The sequence below is a fragment of the Pleurodeles waltl genome, chromosome 12, assembly GCF_031143425.1.
Source record: "Pleurodeles waltl isolate 20211129_DDA chromosome 12, aPleWal1.hap1.20221129, whole genome shotgun sequence".
Taxonomy (NCBI): Eukaryota; Metazoa; Chordata; class Amphibia; order Caudata; family Salamandridae; genus Pleurodeles; species Pleurodeles waltl.
In genome coordinates, this window is record NC_090451.1 from 186854889 (window position 1) to 186869133 (window position 14245).

The following is a 14245-nucleotide window of genomic DNA, read 5'->3' on the forward strand; positions in this document are numbered from 1 at the left end:
TCTGTGTTCTTCCGGTCTTCTGTGTTCTTCTTCTCTGTTCTTCTCTGTGCTTCTGTGTTCTTCTTCTGTGTTCTTCTGTGTTCTTCTCTGTTCTTCTCTGTTCTTCTCTGTTCTTCTCTGTTCTTCTGCTCTTCCGATCTTCTGTTCTTCTGCTCTTCTGCTCTTCTGCTCTTCTGCTCTTCTGCTCTTCTGCTCTTCTGCTCTTCTGCTCTTCTGCTCTTCTGCTCTTCTGTCTTCTGTTCTCCTGTCTTCGGCTCTTCTACCTCCTCCGTCTTCTTCCCCCGAGCCTGCCCTCCTGCTCCTTCCTCATCCCCCTCCCTCACTCGCCTCCCCCTCTCTCACCCCTAGCTAACCCGTTCGCTATCTACCTCCCTCACTCCTCCTATCTTCCTATCTCTCTAGCTCCCTATCTCACTATCTAACTCCCCCACTCTCCACCTCCTCCTACCTACCTATCTGTCTATCTATCTATTTCCCTATCTATCGACTTCTCTATCTATTTTCTCTATCTATTTCTCTATCTCTCCCCCCCTCCCGCCACCCCCTCTACTACCTATCTCCCTATCCTCTCACTCTACCTCTCTCCCTCACCCACCTCTACAACCCCCCCTCCCCTATCTTCACAACCCTACTCCTATCTCTCTCCCTAATCTCCAAACCTCCTAACACTCACCCTCCTCCACCCTAAACCCCCTCCCCCAGCTCCTCTCACTCTACCTGTCCCCCCCCTCCCTCGCGCTTTCCCGCCGCGACCTCCTGCACGCCCCCGCCCCCCAGCTCCCATTCGCCCCCAGCTGACCCCTCCCCCCCCCCCTCCTACCTCTTATGGCGGCCGCTGCGCGACAGTGGTAGCGACCCTTGACCCAAGGGTAGGTCGCTCCCCCTGCCGCTGCAGCTCCTCCAAGTTCCCGAGTTCCTGTGTTCCTGAGACCCACCTAACTGTAAGTACCCCCCTCCTCCCAGCCCCTCGCCCTGCCCCGCGCCACTCACCTTCTCTCCTGCTCCTGCTTCTTTTCCTCCTCTCTGTCTCTTCCTCCTCGCTCCCCCTCTGCAATCTTCTTCTGTGTTCTTCTGTTCTTCCCTTCTGTTCTTCTGTGTTCTTCCGGTCTTCTGTGTTCTTCTTCTCTGTTCTTCTCTGTGCTTCTGTGTTCTTCTTCTGTGTTCTTCTGTGTTCTTCTGTGTTCTTCTGTGTTCTTCTCTGTTCTTCTCTGTTCTTCTGCTCTTCCGATCTTCTGTTCTTCTGCTCTTCTGCTCTTCTGCTCTTCCGGTCTTCTGTTCTTCTGTTCTTCTGTCTTCTGTTCTTCTGTCTTCTGTTCTCCTGTCTTCGGCTCTTCTACCTCCTCCGTCTTCTTCCCCCGAGCCTGCCCTCCTGCTCCTTCCTCATCCCCCTCCCTCACTCGCCTCCCCCTCTCTCACCCCTAGCTAACCCGTTCGCTATCTACCTCCCTCACTCCTCCTATCTTCCTATCTCTCTAGCTCCCTATCTCACTATCTAACTCCCCCACTCTCCACCTCCTCCTACCTACCTATCTGTCTATCTATCTATTTCCCTATCTATCGACTTCTCTATCTATTTTCTCTATCTATTTCTCTATCTCTCCCCCCCTCCCGCCACCCCCTCTACTACCTATCTCCCTATCCTCTCACTCTACCTCTCTCCCTCACCCACCTCTACAACCCCCCCTCCCCTATCTTCACAACCCTACTCCTATCTCTCTCCCTAATCTCCAAACCTCCTAACACTCACCCTCCTCCACCCTAAACCCCCTCCCCCAGCTCCTCTCACTCTACCTGTCCCCCCCCTCCCTCGCGCTTTCCCGCCGCGACCTCCTGCACGCCCCCGCCCCCCAGCTCCCATTCGCCCCCAGCTGACCCCTCCCCCCCCCCCTCCTACCTCTTATGGCGGCCGCTGCGCGACAGTGGTAGCGACCCTTGACCCAAGGGTAGGTCGCTCCCCCTGCCGCTGCAGCTCCTCCAAGTTCCCGAGTTCCTGTGTTCCTGAGACCCACCTAACTGTAAGTACCCCCCTCCTCCCAGCCCCTCGCCCTGCCCCGCGCCACTCACCTTCTCTCCTGCTCCTGCTTCTTTTCCTCCTCTCTGTCTCTTCCTCCTCGCTCCCCCTCTGCAATCTTCTTCTGTGTTCTTCTGTTCTTCCCTTCTGTTCTTCTGTTCTTCCCTTCTGTTCTTCTGTGTTCTTCCGGTCTTCTGTGTTCTTCTTCTCTGTTCTTCTCTGTGCTTCTGTGTTCTTCTTCTGTGTTCTTCTGTGTTCTTCTGTGTTCTTCTGTGTTCTTCTCTGTTCTTCTCTGTTCTTCTCTGTTCTTCTCTGTTCTTCTGCTCTTCCGATCTTCTGTTCTTCTGCTCTTCTGCTCTTCTGCTCTTCTGCTCTTCTGCTCTTCTGCTCTTCTGCTCTTCTGCTCTTCTGCTCTTCTGCTCTTCTGTTCTTCTGTCTTCTGTTCTCCTGTCTTCGGCTCTTCTACCTCCTCCGTCTTCTTCCCCCGAGCCTGCCCTCCTGCTCCTTCCTCATCCCCCTCCCTCACTCGCCTCCCCCTCTCTCACCCCTAGCTAACCCGTTCGCTATCTACCTCCCTCACTCCTCCTATCTTCCTATCTCTCTAGCTCCCTATCTCACTATCTAACTCCCCCACTCTCCACCTCCTCCTACCTACCTATCTGTCTATCTATCTATTTCCCTATCTATCGACTTCTCTATCTATTTTCTCTATCTATTTCTCTATCTCTCCCCCCCTCCCGCCACCCCCTCTACTACCTATCTCCCTATCCTCTCACTCTACCTCTCTCCCTCACCCACCTCTACAACCCCCCCTCCCCTATCTTCACAACCCTACTCCTATCTCTCTCCCTAATCTCCAAACCTCCTAACACTCACCCTCCTCCACCCTAAACCCCCTCCCCCAGCTCCTCTCACTCTACCTGTCCCCCCCCTCCCTCGCGCTTTCCCGCCGCGACCTCCTGCACGCCCCCGCCCCCCAGCTCCCATTCGCCCCCAGCTGACCCCTCCCCCCCCCTCCTACCTTTTATGGCGGCCGCTGCGCGTCTGCGCAGCGGGCGCGCGCAGCGGGCACGCCGCTGGCGCGCTGGAGGCGCGCCAGAGGCAAGCCCGTCTGCGCCCGTCCGCGCCTGGCCCGCGCCCAGCGCCACGACCCCTGGTCCCCAGCTCCCCCAAGCCCCGCTGATCCGCTACGACCCCACCACTCTCCACGCCCTCAACCCAGGGCGCTCCAAAACCTGCTTCCTAGCTCACCCCAAACGCACCCATGGACCCTTCGCCTGCAACTCCTGCAAACGCATCTTCCACCACGCAACTACCACGACCACAAGCCCACGCGCCATCAACCACCTCAAGTGCATCCTGGTCAACGCTCGTTCCGTCCACAAGCACGCCGTTGAACTTTGGGACCTCCTGGACTCCACAGCCCCGGACGTCGCCTTCATCACGGAGACATGGATGAACGCCTCCTCTGCTCCAGACATCGCTACCGCCATCCCCGAAGGCTACAAGATCTCCAGAAAAGACCGCACCAACCAAGTAGGAGGAGGTGTCGCCATCATCTTCAAAGACTCCATCAGCGTCACCACCTCCACCGAAGACCCCCCCCTCGCCGCTGAACACCTGCATTTTCAGATTCGCACCGACCCAAGGACCACCCTCAGAGGATCCCTCGTCTACCGTCCTCCCGGACCTCGCGCCTCTTTCAGCGACGCCATCGCCGACTTCATCTCCCCGCACGCCCTCGCCTCACCGGACTACATCCTCCTAGGCGACCTCAACTTCCATCTGGAACAAAACAACGACCCCAACACCACCACCCTGCTCGACAACCTCGCCAACCTCGGCCTCAAACAACTGGTGAACACCGCCACCCACATCGCCGGACACACGCTCGACCCTATCTTCTCCGCCAGCAAACACGTCTTCTTCAGCCACACCTCTGCCCTACACTGGACCGACCACAGCTGCGTCCACTTCACATTCCGACGCGAGACCTCCCACCTCCGCACTCAACCCATCCCTCGTCGACAGTGGAACAAGATCCCTGAAGAGCAACTCTTCTCCGCTCTCGCCGCCAACCAACCCACCCTCACCACCGACCCCAACGACGCAGCTCTCAACCTCACAAACTGGATCTCCAACTGCGCTGACAACCTTGCTCCCCTCAAACGCACGCATCGACAGACCAACACCAAAAAACCTCTGTGGTTCTCTGACACCCTCAAAGAATCAAAGAAAACTTGTCGTGCCCTTGAGAAGGCCTGGCGCAAGGACCACACCGCTGACAACATGACCGCCCTCAAGAACGCTACACGCGAACACCACCACCTGATCCGCACTGCCAAAAGGAACTTTTTCACCGACAGACTAGACAAAAACAGCCACAACAGCAGAGAACTCTTCAGCATCGTCAAAGAGTTCTCCAACCCCAGCGCCAGCGCCAACGCCGTCACGCCCTCACAGGATTTGTGCGAATCCCTCGCCACTTTCTTCCATCGCAAGATCAGCGACCTCCACGACAGCTTCGGACACCAGACCCAACCATACACCACTGAACCCGCTTCCCCGGACATCACCCTCAACAACTGGACCCACATCAACACGGAAGAAACCAAATCCATCATGAACTCTATCCACTCCGGCGCCCCTTCGGACCCCTGCCCGCACTTCATCTTTAACAAAGCCGACGACATCATCGCCCCGCACCTCCAGACCGTCATCAACTCTTCTTTTTCTTCTGCTACCTTCCCCGAATGCTGGAAGCACGCTGAAGTCAACGCCCTACTAAAGAAACCTACGGCTGACCCAAGCGACCTGAAAAACTTCCGCCCCATCTCTCTTCTACCTTTCCCAGCCAAGGTAATAGAAAAGACCGTCAACAAACAGCTGACCACCTTCCTGGAAGACAACAACCTGCTCGACCCTTCACAAACCGGATTCCGAACCAACCACAGCACGGAAACCGCCCTCATCTCAGTCACAGACGACATCAGAACCCTGATGGACAACGGTGAAACAGTCGCCCTCATTCTCCTCGACCTCTCGGCTGCCTTTGACACCGTCTGTCACCGCACCCTAATCACCCGCCTACGCTCCACCGGGATCCAAGGCCAGGCCCTGGACTGGATCGCCTCCTTCCTCGCTAACCGCTCCCAAAGAGTTTACCTCCCTCCGTTTCGCTCAGAACCCACCAAGATCATCTGCGGCGTACCTCAAGGCTCATCGCTCAGCCCGACACTCTTCAATGTCTACATGAGCCCCCTCGCCGACATCGTACGCAAGCACGACATCATCATCACCTCCTACGCCGACGACACCCAACTTGTACTCTCCCTCACCAAGGACCCCGCCAGCGCCAAGACCAACCTACAAGAGGGTATGAAGGACGTCGCAGATTGGATGAGGCTCAGCCGCCTAAAGCTGAACTCTGAAAAAACGGAAGTCCTCATCCTCGGCAACACCCCGGCCGCCTGGGACGACTCCTGGTGGCCCACGGCCCTCGGCACCGCACCGACCCCCGCAGACCACGCCCGCAACCTCGGCTTCATCTTGGACCCTCTTCTCACCATGACCAAGCAAGTCAACGCCGTGTCCTCCGCCTGCTTCCTCACTCTCCGCATGCTCCGCAAGATCTTCCGCTGGATCCCCGCCGACACCAGAAAAACCGTGACCCACGCCCTTGTCACGAGTCGCCTGGACTACGGCAACACCCTCTACGCCGGGACCACCGCCAAACTCCAAAACCGCCTGCAACGCATCCAAAACGCCTCGGCCCGCCTCATCCTCGACGTACCCCGCAACAGCCACATCTCCGCACACCTGAGACACCTGCATTGGCTCCCAGTCAGCAAAAGGATCACCTTCCGTCTTCTCACCCACGCACACAAAGCCCTCCACAACAAGGGACCGGAATACCTCAACAGACGCCTCAGCTTCTACGTCCCCACCCGCCCCCTCCGCTCCGCTGGCCTCGCACTTGCTGCCGTCCCTCGCACCCGCCGCTCCACGGCGGGTGGGAGATCTTTCTCCTTCCTGGCGGCCAAGACCTGGAACTCCCTCCCCACCAGCCTCAGGACCACCCAGGACCACTCCGCTTTCCGGAGACTCCTAAAGACTTGGCTGTTCGAGCAGCGATAACCCCCCCTTTCCCCCCTAGCGCCTTGAGACCCGCACGGGTGAGTAGCGCGCTTTATAAATGTTAATGATTTGATTTGATCAATTGCAGAAACATTAAGTCGATTGTACTCTTTATTTTAAACCCACTTTCCTAACCAAACTTTTGTACGATCTCCGAATCCTTATGTCTTTATACTTTTAAACCTTCTACCATTGTGCTCAGGAACACCTGCCTGCCTTCTTTGTTTTTTGAATGAATGAAGTGAAATGTGTATATTATAAGCAGAGGTGCCCTGGGGTATCCTGGAGTTTGTCCTGATGGTCCTTTCTTCCTATGTGCTTTGGCAAGTCTGCCCACACCTGGACCAGAGCTGCTGTTCCTCCCAACTAAACTTATCCTGAGCCTGCTAGCCAGGGTCCTTCAACAGGTGGCGGGTGAGCTCCTGGAAGCTCTCCAGCTACCAGTAAGTAGCTTTTCTGTGGACTGCACAGACTACTAAATTAGAACTAATCAGAGTTCAATTAATTTGTGTACACCAAATTAAAAAATAATATTTGGAACGAAAATATGCTTGTTTTCAGAACTCATACGGGCAGTTTGCAGAATTGTTTTAAAAATTTTCAAAATATATCTAAAGCTTACATTTGCGTGCTAAATGATAAGATGCTGGGTATACTTATTACTAATATTATTACCTTCATGCCAAGGGCATTGCCGCTATGGATGCTATGAATTATCCAAGTAGCTGCATTCGAAATTGACTAAGCCTTTTTAGGTTGAAGACTTTTACAGAGCGCATGCACAGACTATCGTGAGACATTCTTAGCTTACAGTGTGCTTATTGCCTGCCCATTGCTTATCATTGGTTGACTTTAAGGTCACTCATTTGCTTGCTTGTTACTCGCTAGATTGTGTGGGCTTTCCTTCCTCCTCTGCATCTGTTTCTTACCTTGAGTATTGACGCAATACTTGTGTCCTTCTACCAAACTCTTTTCAAGTACTACTTTTTTCTTGTTTTAAGCACTCGAAAAGAGTGCATGCATTTTCAAGTTGTCTCCCTTGCTTTCTTGTCTATGAGCTTCTATCCACCAGATCCATATTGCTCTTTCATCTGCTTGCTCCCACAACACCTTCCTTGTTGGTTCACCCACCTGTGCCCACTGTGTTACTTGCCCCCACAAATCCCGTTTTGCTTCTGCCCTGCACTCGCCCATTTTGCTTCCTTTCCCCATCACCAATGTCACTTCTGCCCCTCACTTGTGCCCTCCCAGTTTCTTATGCCCCCAATGCTTTTGTCTCCTTTGTGTTGCTCCATCCCATCTGCTTTGCAAAGCTTTTTTACCTCACTGAGCCAACAAAGGACAGTAACTTAAAATAAAATAAGCAGCCACGTTATTTTTTTTTATTCTATAGCCATGTTGCACAGCATGGCTAAAGACCATTGGCAAAGCCAATAGGTCTCAATAGGGAGACCAATTAGCTTTGCCAAGGCTTGATTACATTACTGCTGGCAACCTTTCCTGATGCACTAAAGTGATCACTGCTAGTAATCTTGCATATGTTGGCCACTATGTAATCTTGTCTGGTTTAGACACTATTTCAACACAAATATTATTACTTGCTCAGGATGCCTTTCATTAAGCATACCAGTGACCTAACAAAACGTGAGGGGGGGGCTTGCAAAGTACACGAAGGGGCACCCTTCTGGACTCACTCCAGAGATCTCAGGCCAGAGTACTGTGCTGAGGGTCCCCCTGCACGGTGGGGGGCATTTGTTTCGCCAATGAAACGTAGGTAGCTCTTCTTACAAAAAAGTTTGGAGACTTCTGCTTTACACTAACTCAAACGTTTTAATTCAACTTTCCTTGACTTTCCTTGAGTATTGGAACCCTAAGATCCCCACCATACTCAAACACCATTTCAGGGTGACCACTTCTAAGGCCAGCACTTTCCTTATTAACAGTCTCTAGTCAGTGTACCAGTGCATCTCAACTCTTTCGCATTTCCCTTGAATGTGGATTCTTTTTTTTTTTTGCTCCAGCAAGTGTCATTTCTGCTCCAGGCTGGCCGAGTCCAGGCCTGCTCCAGTTCTGCCCATAACAGTTTTGCATGATGTAGGGAACATTGATAAGTACTTGGGATAGAATTAAATCTAAAATATGACTTAGGGAGGTCTATTTGAAGTGAGACAAAGAATGAATCCACTAATCATCTCCACTCTGCATCTTTGTCACATTGCTCTGTAAGATACATTACATTCAAATTGGAAGGTACTGCATAGGCTCTATTTGATTTGTACAAGGGGAAACACTCCAGGGATATACATGTCTTACGTTTGTGCTGACGAAGGTCTCCCCGAATGGGGTTGAAACACATCAGCCACCTAGCACCATTTCAATCGGTCATGGACTAGATGTTGTAAATAATAACATTTTTGGCTGTTCATTCAAAGACCTGACACAACCACCACTGTTTATTGTGCTATAATGTTCAATGATTGAAATTGTTGATAAAAGAAACACATTTACATCTGTTGAAAATGGCCCTTTTGCAGGGTTATCCACAAACTTTTTTCCTCCTATATTTTCAGGTCTGTTTTTTCTGGTGTATTGTCTCTGCACACTTTACCAGATTTTTAAATTGTCTGCTTGAAAATGCCACTTTTAGAAAGTAGGCATTTTCTTGCTTAAACCATTCTGTGACTGCCTGTTTGTGGATTGTCTGTCTTGGTCAGTTTGACAGTTGGGCTGTTTTGCACCTCTCTAGGCAGTGACACAAAGGGGGCTGGGGGTGTAGCCTGCCTATCCTGATTAGCCATCTGAGCTAGAGGGGAGGGAGGAGTGGTTGTTCACAACTGAAATGACTGGTCCTGCCCTCACACAATGCTTGGAGTAGAGTTTGCCTCCTGTTGGAAGTCTCAGGGACATCAAAGACTTAGGTTCCTCGACCTGCAGCACTGAGAACTGTGTGTTTTGTGCTATTCAAGAGGAGAAACCACCGCAACGCCGGCAACGATGCCGCTGGCCTGCACCGTGACCTGCCAACGCCGCACGGAGTCACATTGCCCCTCTTTGCAACACGACCCTGGTCTGACCGACGCCGTCATCGGATGACTTCACCGAGCCGCTGCTCGCACCACGACCTGTGGGCCCTGTACTCTAGCATTGCCTGCTTACACCGCAGCCTGGGCATACCCGACGATGCCGCTCCTGCTGACACAGGTGCCGCTGCCTGCACCATGGCCTGTGGACACCACTCATGAAGTACACGAAGCACCGTCCCGTCCCGCACCACAGCCCCTGTCCACCGATAACAGCATCATCGACTGCGGTGTCGTCACCAGGCATCCTGCCTGCACCATGGCCTGTGGACACTACTTGTGAGGGTCACGAAGCACCGTCCTGTCCCGCACCACAGCCCCTGTCCACCGATAACAGCATCATCGACTCCAGTGTCGTCACCAGGCATCCTGCCTGAACCGTGGCCTGTGGACACTACTTGTGAGGGTCACGAAGCACCGTCCTGTCCCGCACCACTGGCTAGGGCCTACTGACTACATTGCTTCAGCAACGACACTGCCGCTGCCTGCACCATGAACTGGTGACACCGCACATCGCACCGCCCCGCTTCACACCGCAATCCTGGTCTCGCCAACGCCACTGGAAGCCGTCACTGAGCCGCTGCCTGCACCGTGAACTGTGGGCACTGCACGTCACATCATCCCGCTTCGCACCGCAGCCCCGACGCCATCAGCACCACCGCACCTGATTTCATCAGCCCAAAATTCGATCTCCGAGGTACGTGATTTCGAGGGCCTGACGACTCCTGCACTGACTCTGGAACCGACACCATGACGCCAGTGGCGCCGCTCTCTGGAGCTCACCGTGAGGATCACGACACCCTGCATATCCAAGTTACTGTTTGCGGGTCTTCCCAACACCATAGCTGGACCGTGACGCTGTGGCCACCCTGAACTGTTGTTTTAGTTGATCATGACGCCGTCATAGCCCCAGGTAGGGTTATCGACTTCAAGGAACTGTATTTTTAAGACACATCTTACAAAATTCTTATCTTTAGCACTGTAGGTTAGATTTTTATTGTTTTGGTCTTGTTTTACACAGAAAAATATGGGCTATTTTTCTAAAACTGGTGTGTTGTCCCTTTGTGGGGTTTTAAATTATTAATGTGTGTTATGTGCAAATGCTTTACACATTGCTTCTGAGATAAGCCTGACTGCTCGTGCCCAGCTACCAAGGGGGTGAGCAGGGGTTATCTGAGCGGGTATCTCCCTTATCCTAACTAGAGTGAGGGTCCCTACTTGGACAGGGTGCAAACCAACTTCCAACTAGAGACCCCATTTCTAACAATATCCTATATGTTTCCTTTTGATAAAAGGAGTTATCCATAAGAGGTACAGTTTGAATAATTGTAATCACATTTCTTTGTTAAAAGTGAAACAGTTGTTAAAAAGCGGCATGGTATTAACCCCTATTTTGCTACATGCCTCTTTGACACAGAAATATGGGTTGCATCTCTGTAATAACCAAGTGTCCTGGGACAGTGGGCACTTTTCTGCTGTGCCTCCCAGTACTTTAAAAACACATCTGTAGTGAAAGCGCCTTGTCAGTTTCAAAGAAAATGTAATATTGTCTGCATTTTGTTAGTACTGCCTTCTATGTACGTGCATGCGCTGTAGATGAGCCATCTGAAAATGTAACACACCATGATGGCACTATACAAAATAACTTTACAACTCTGTATACAATTTCTACACCAATTTTCTTTTAGTGGGCAATTTGTTTTGAAAACATCAGATGGCACTGGACCAACTTTTTCTCTATTTGGTGAATTTTGCAGGTCAACCCCACTTGATGGACAGAACATCAACTCCTCATTTGTTTAAACACACTTTTACCAGAATGTACTAAAGGAATTAAGGCCAGGTAGAAAATCTTCAAAGCATCATGTTCCACAGAATTCTTCAGTGCCTACTAGTTTTCTGGTGCTTTGTTTTAGTGTTCCTAGTTACAAAAGCATGGGAGCCTGTGTGTCAAAGGTTTACACCCAAGATTTGTATATATATTTACGTATTTTCAGACACTGTCAGACGTTGGCATGAAAATCTAAAGAAATCATTTTCTGGCCTTCAAACTGTGGTGATTTATGCCCATCGCAGACAATCCACTGTAATATGACCAGGAGAAAAGTGTAAAAGCATATTTTAATTACACTTATCTCCACAGGGAATTCATTAATTTTCCCTGGGAAGAAGCCCCAATCCAAGTTCCCCTACAGAAAAAGAAGTATTGTCCTATTCCTTGGCCATGTTGTAAAGTAGCTTATTTCTGTTTTTTGCTGGACGAATTTACAAGGGTGGAAAAAGACATTAAAACATTTGTGAACACCAACCCATAAATGCGTGGGTACTCACTAGTCACATGTTTATGGATATTCACAAACTTGTAGATTGGCAACCACTCATGGTGTCCGTGTTTCTCAACTGTGGTTAAAGATTTGCGTAGAAAAGTCCCCAAAACAGACAATTTGCAAGCAGGAGGGAAAGAGGATCAAGAAAATTCCCTATTTTAGATCATTCTCTGTGAAGGTAAGCTCTACTTAAGTGCAACAAAACGGTGAAACAGGCTTTCACTGCATCTATGAGAAACAAAAAGTTTCAACGACAGGCAGTCTATTAGGAGGCAATGAGAAGCTACCATAGCACCTTACCTGGCCTAGGTACTTCTTCCACACTGGTTCTTCGCTGTCCACTTTGAACTCATTCCAGCCGTGTTTCAGTCTGCGCTGGATCACAGAATAATCTGAGAGCCCCGTTTCCAAATCAACCTGCGGACAGCCATAGCATCATGTGAGATAATATAATCATAAACACAACACGATTCAAAATAATCTCCTTTATCTGGAGGCTTGCTTCCCATTGGTGTAATTTCAAGCAACAATGTTGGCTTTTCATATGCCCTACTTCTTCACTTGCCCAATTCACTTATCTATGACGTGCCCTCAGACAAGGATTAATGATAGCAACCCGGCCTACTTCCACGCCAGAACAGAGTGTAATCACTGCTTGGATCACTTACTGCTAATCTTTGTTACATGATGACAGTCTTCCTCTACGCAATCCTTACTTGGTGAGGCACTGTCTAGTCCTATAAACCAGTCCTTCTTAACCTGTAGTGCGGGGACCACTGGGAGTCCACAGCCCCTACTCAAGGGGTTTGTGGCTGTTTAGAAAAAAAATAATACCAACAGATTATTGAAGTGTATATAAATGAGGAAAAATAATGTAGAATTGAAAATCTTAAAATGTTCTGCAAATATGGAGGAATGTGAAACCGGAGGCTAAAAACTGAGTTAGTATCCTCAGATTGGTTCGTGGGAGCAGTGGAGTGCATCAAACCGGACATAGTATGGACAATGAGTGGCTATGACTGAATTTAGAAAACCTCCAACTTCCTATTAAAATTACAATGTTGATTCTTTTTTTATATTTGCTGGTGAATTAAATACAGTATTTCATCATTTGTGTATTTGTTTGAAAAATGCTTGTTTCTATATTTTTTCTGTATTGTTTTGTGGTTCAAATCATTAAAAATGGTTAGGCTGAGGTCCCTGCCTTCCAGTACTGACTCAGTGCGGTCCCTGGATTCCAATAATGATTCGGTGGGGGTCACAGAAGTGAAAAGGTTAAGTATTACTGCTATAAACAGTATGCACTGTCCATACATAATTAAACAGAAAACAGCCAGTTCCATATGGTCACTAACCCATAGTCCAAGTCTACACCCTCTCTAGGAACAAAAAACGGACCCTACTCGCAGCGCATCCTGTAATACCAACATAAAAGAAGAATGCACATTTATTTTAATAAAAAATGGCTCACAAGCATCTGTAATGCAGTACTCTGCAAAATGCTATCCATAAATGATCTATTACCTGTAAAATACATGAACGCTATTTACTGTCATACTGAAGACAAAACATGGGTAGAAGGAAAGAAAAGAGCAATGGTCAGAACCTGTTCTAAATGGAAAGACTAACTACTCTAGGCAAAAAGTAGGATTAGCACCAAACTCCTCTCGCTTTTCACTGCCCCTTACACCCCCCCATGCACCCTGCTTGTCGTACAATGTATTTAAACATTACATGTTAGTCTGATTGTCGGAAAATCTGAAGCACCTCCTACCCCCCCAATCTTATTGACCAAGCTATGCCCCTGCCTGAAAGGTATTCAGGGCAGCTTTGGTTTCATAAATGGCAAACGTTTGCCATTGACAATTTTTCTGGGAAAAGAAAAAGTGATGAGGCTTTAGTGTTAAAAGAATCACAGGATGTCCAGAAGGTGTCTTAAGAAGAGACTCATCTAGGGCCTTTTGCAGGTGGATGGAACCTCACTCAAGGTGACAAGCATTACAAATATCTACAAGGAAAGATACTACAGAGTTTCTTGTACATCAAACAACCACTGGCTGCTGCTGTCCCTCTTCTAAGTCTGAAGCAGTATCTTAAATTTACCATTTGCAGGTTCCTCTGTAAACCTGCTTTGGTGAATGTCTACCTCAACCCGTGCTCCGCCTTAATACATCTTGTTAAAGCTTCCAGTTTGCTTGCCCTTATGTTCAGACCTGCTTCTGAACGGGCGAAGAGTTTAGAACACCCTTTTTAAAAAGAACTTTTAAAATATAGTTGATTTCCAATTAATAAAAGCCAATCAATTAACACAATGGCTATGTAAAAAAACCACTGAAAACAGCATCGTATTGCTATATACATCTGATAAGGAAGCTTTAATTCGATAATGGATTACAGGGAATCTACTTCACTTTTATCTAATTGACTAATCATCAATAGTTTCAACAAATATCATGCACTTTTCTCTATTATACGCATGCATATGCCGATAATGAATGCTTCAAGGCCGCTAGATACAGATTTCTAGATTAGCTACAGATCCTCGTGGCTCGTGTCACTTGGGGCTCTGATGTATTTTCCAGTTATACTCTTTGGTTACTGGACTTGCTGTTTATTCCGCAGAGGCCTCCATTGTCAATGTTTTCTCATCTGAGTGAATTCCATTGTTATTTGCTGTTTGGTGTCACTGA

The 14245-nt window shown here is 49.4% G+C and overlaps 1 protein-coding gene across 2 annotated transcripts in view; it reads right to left on the reverse strand.

Annotated features, from left to right (window-relative positions):
• The window catches only part of ATP2C2 (ATPase secretory pathway Ca2+ transporting 2), a 311062-nt gene that overhangs the window by 201099 nt on the left and 95718 nt on the right, over positions 1 to 14245 (reverse strand). For both annotated transcript variants that reach the window (XM_069218250.1, XM_069218249.1), the window contains exon 3: positions 11856 to 11972. In XM_069218250.1, coding sequence (XP_069074351.1) covers positions 11856 to 11972 — 117 coding nt within the window. The remainder of the gene's footprint in view (positions 1 to 11855; positions 11973 to 14245) is intronic.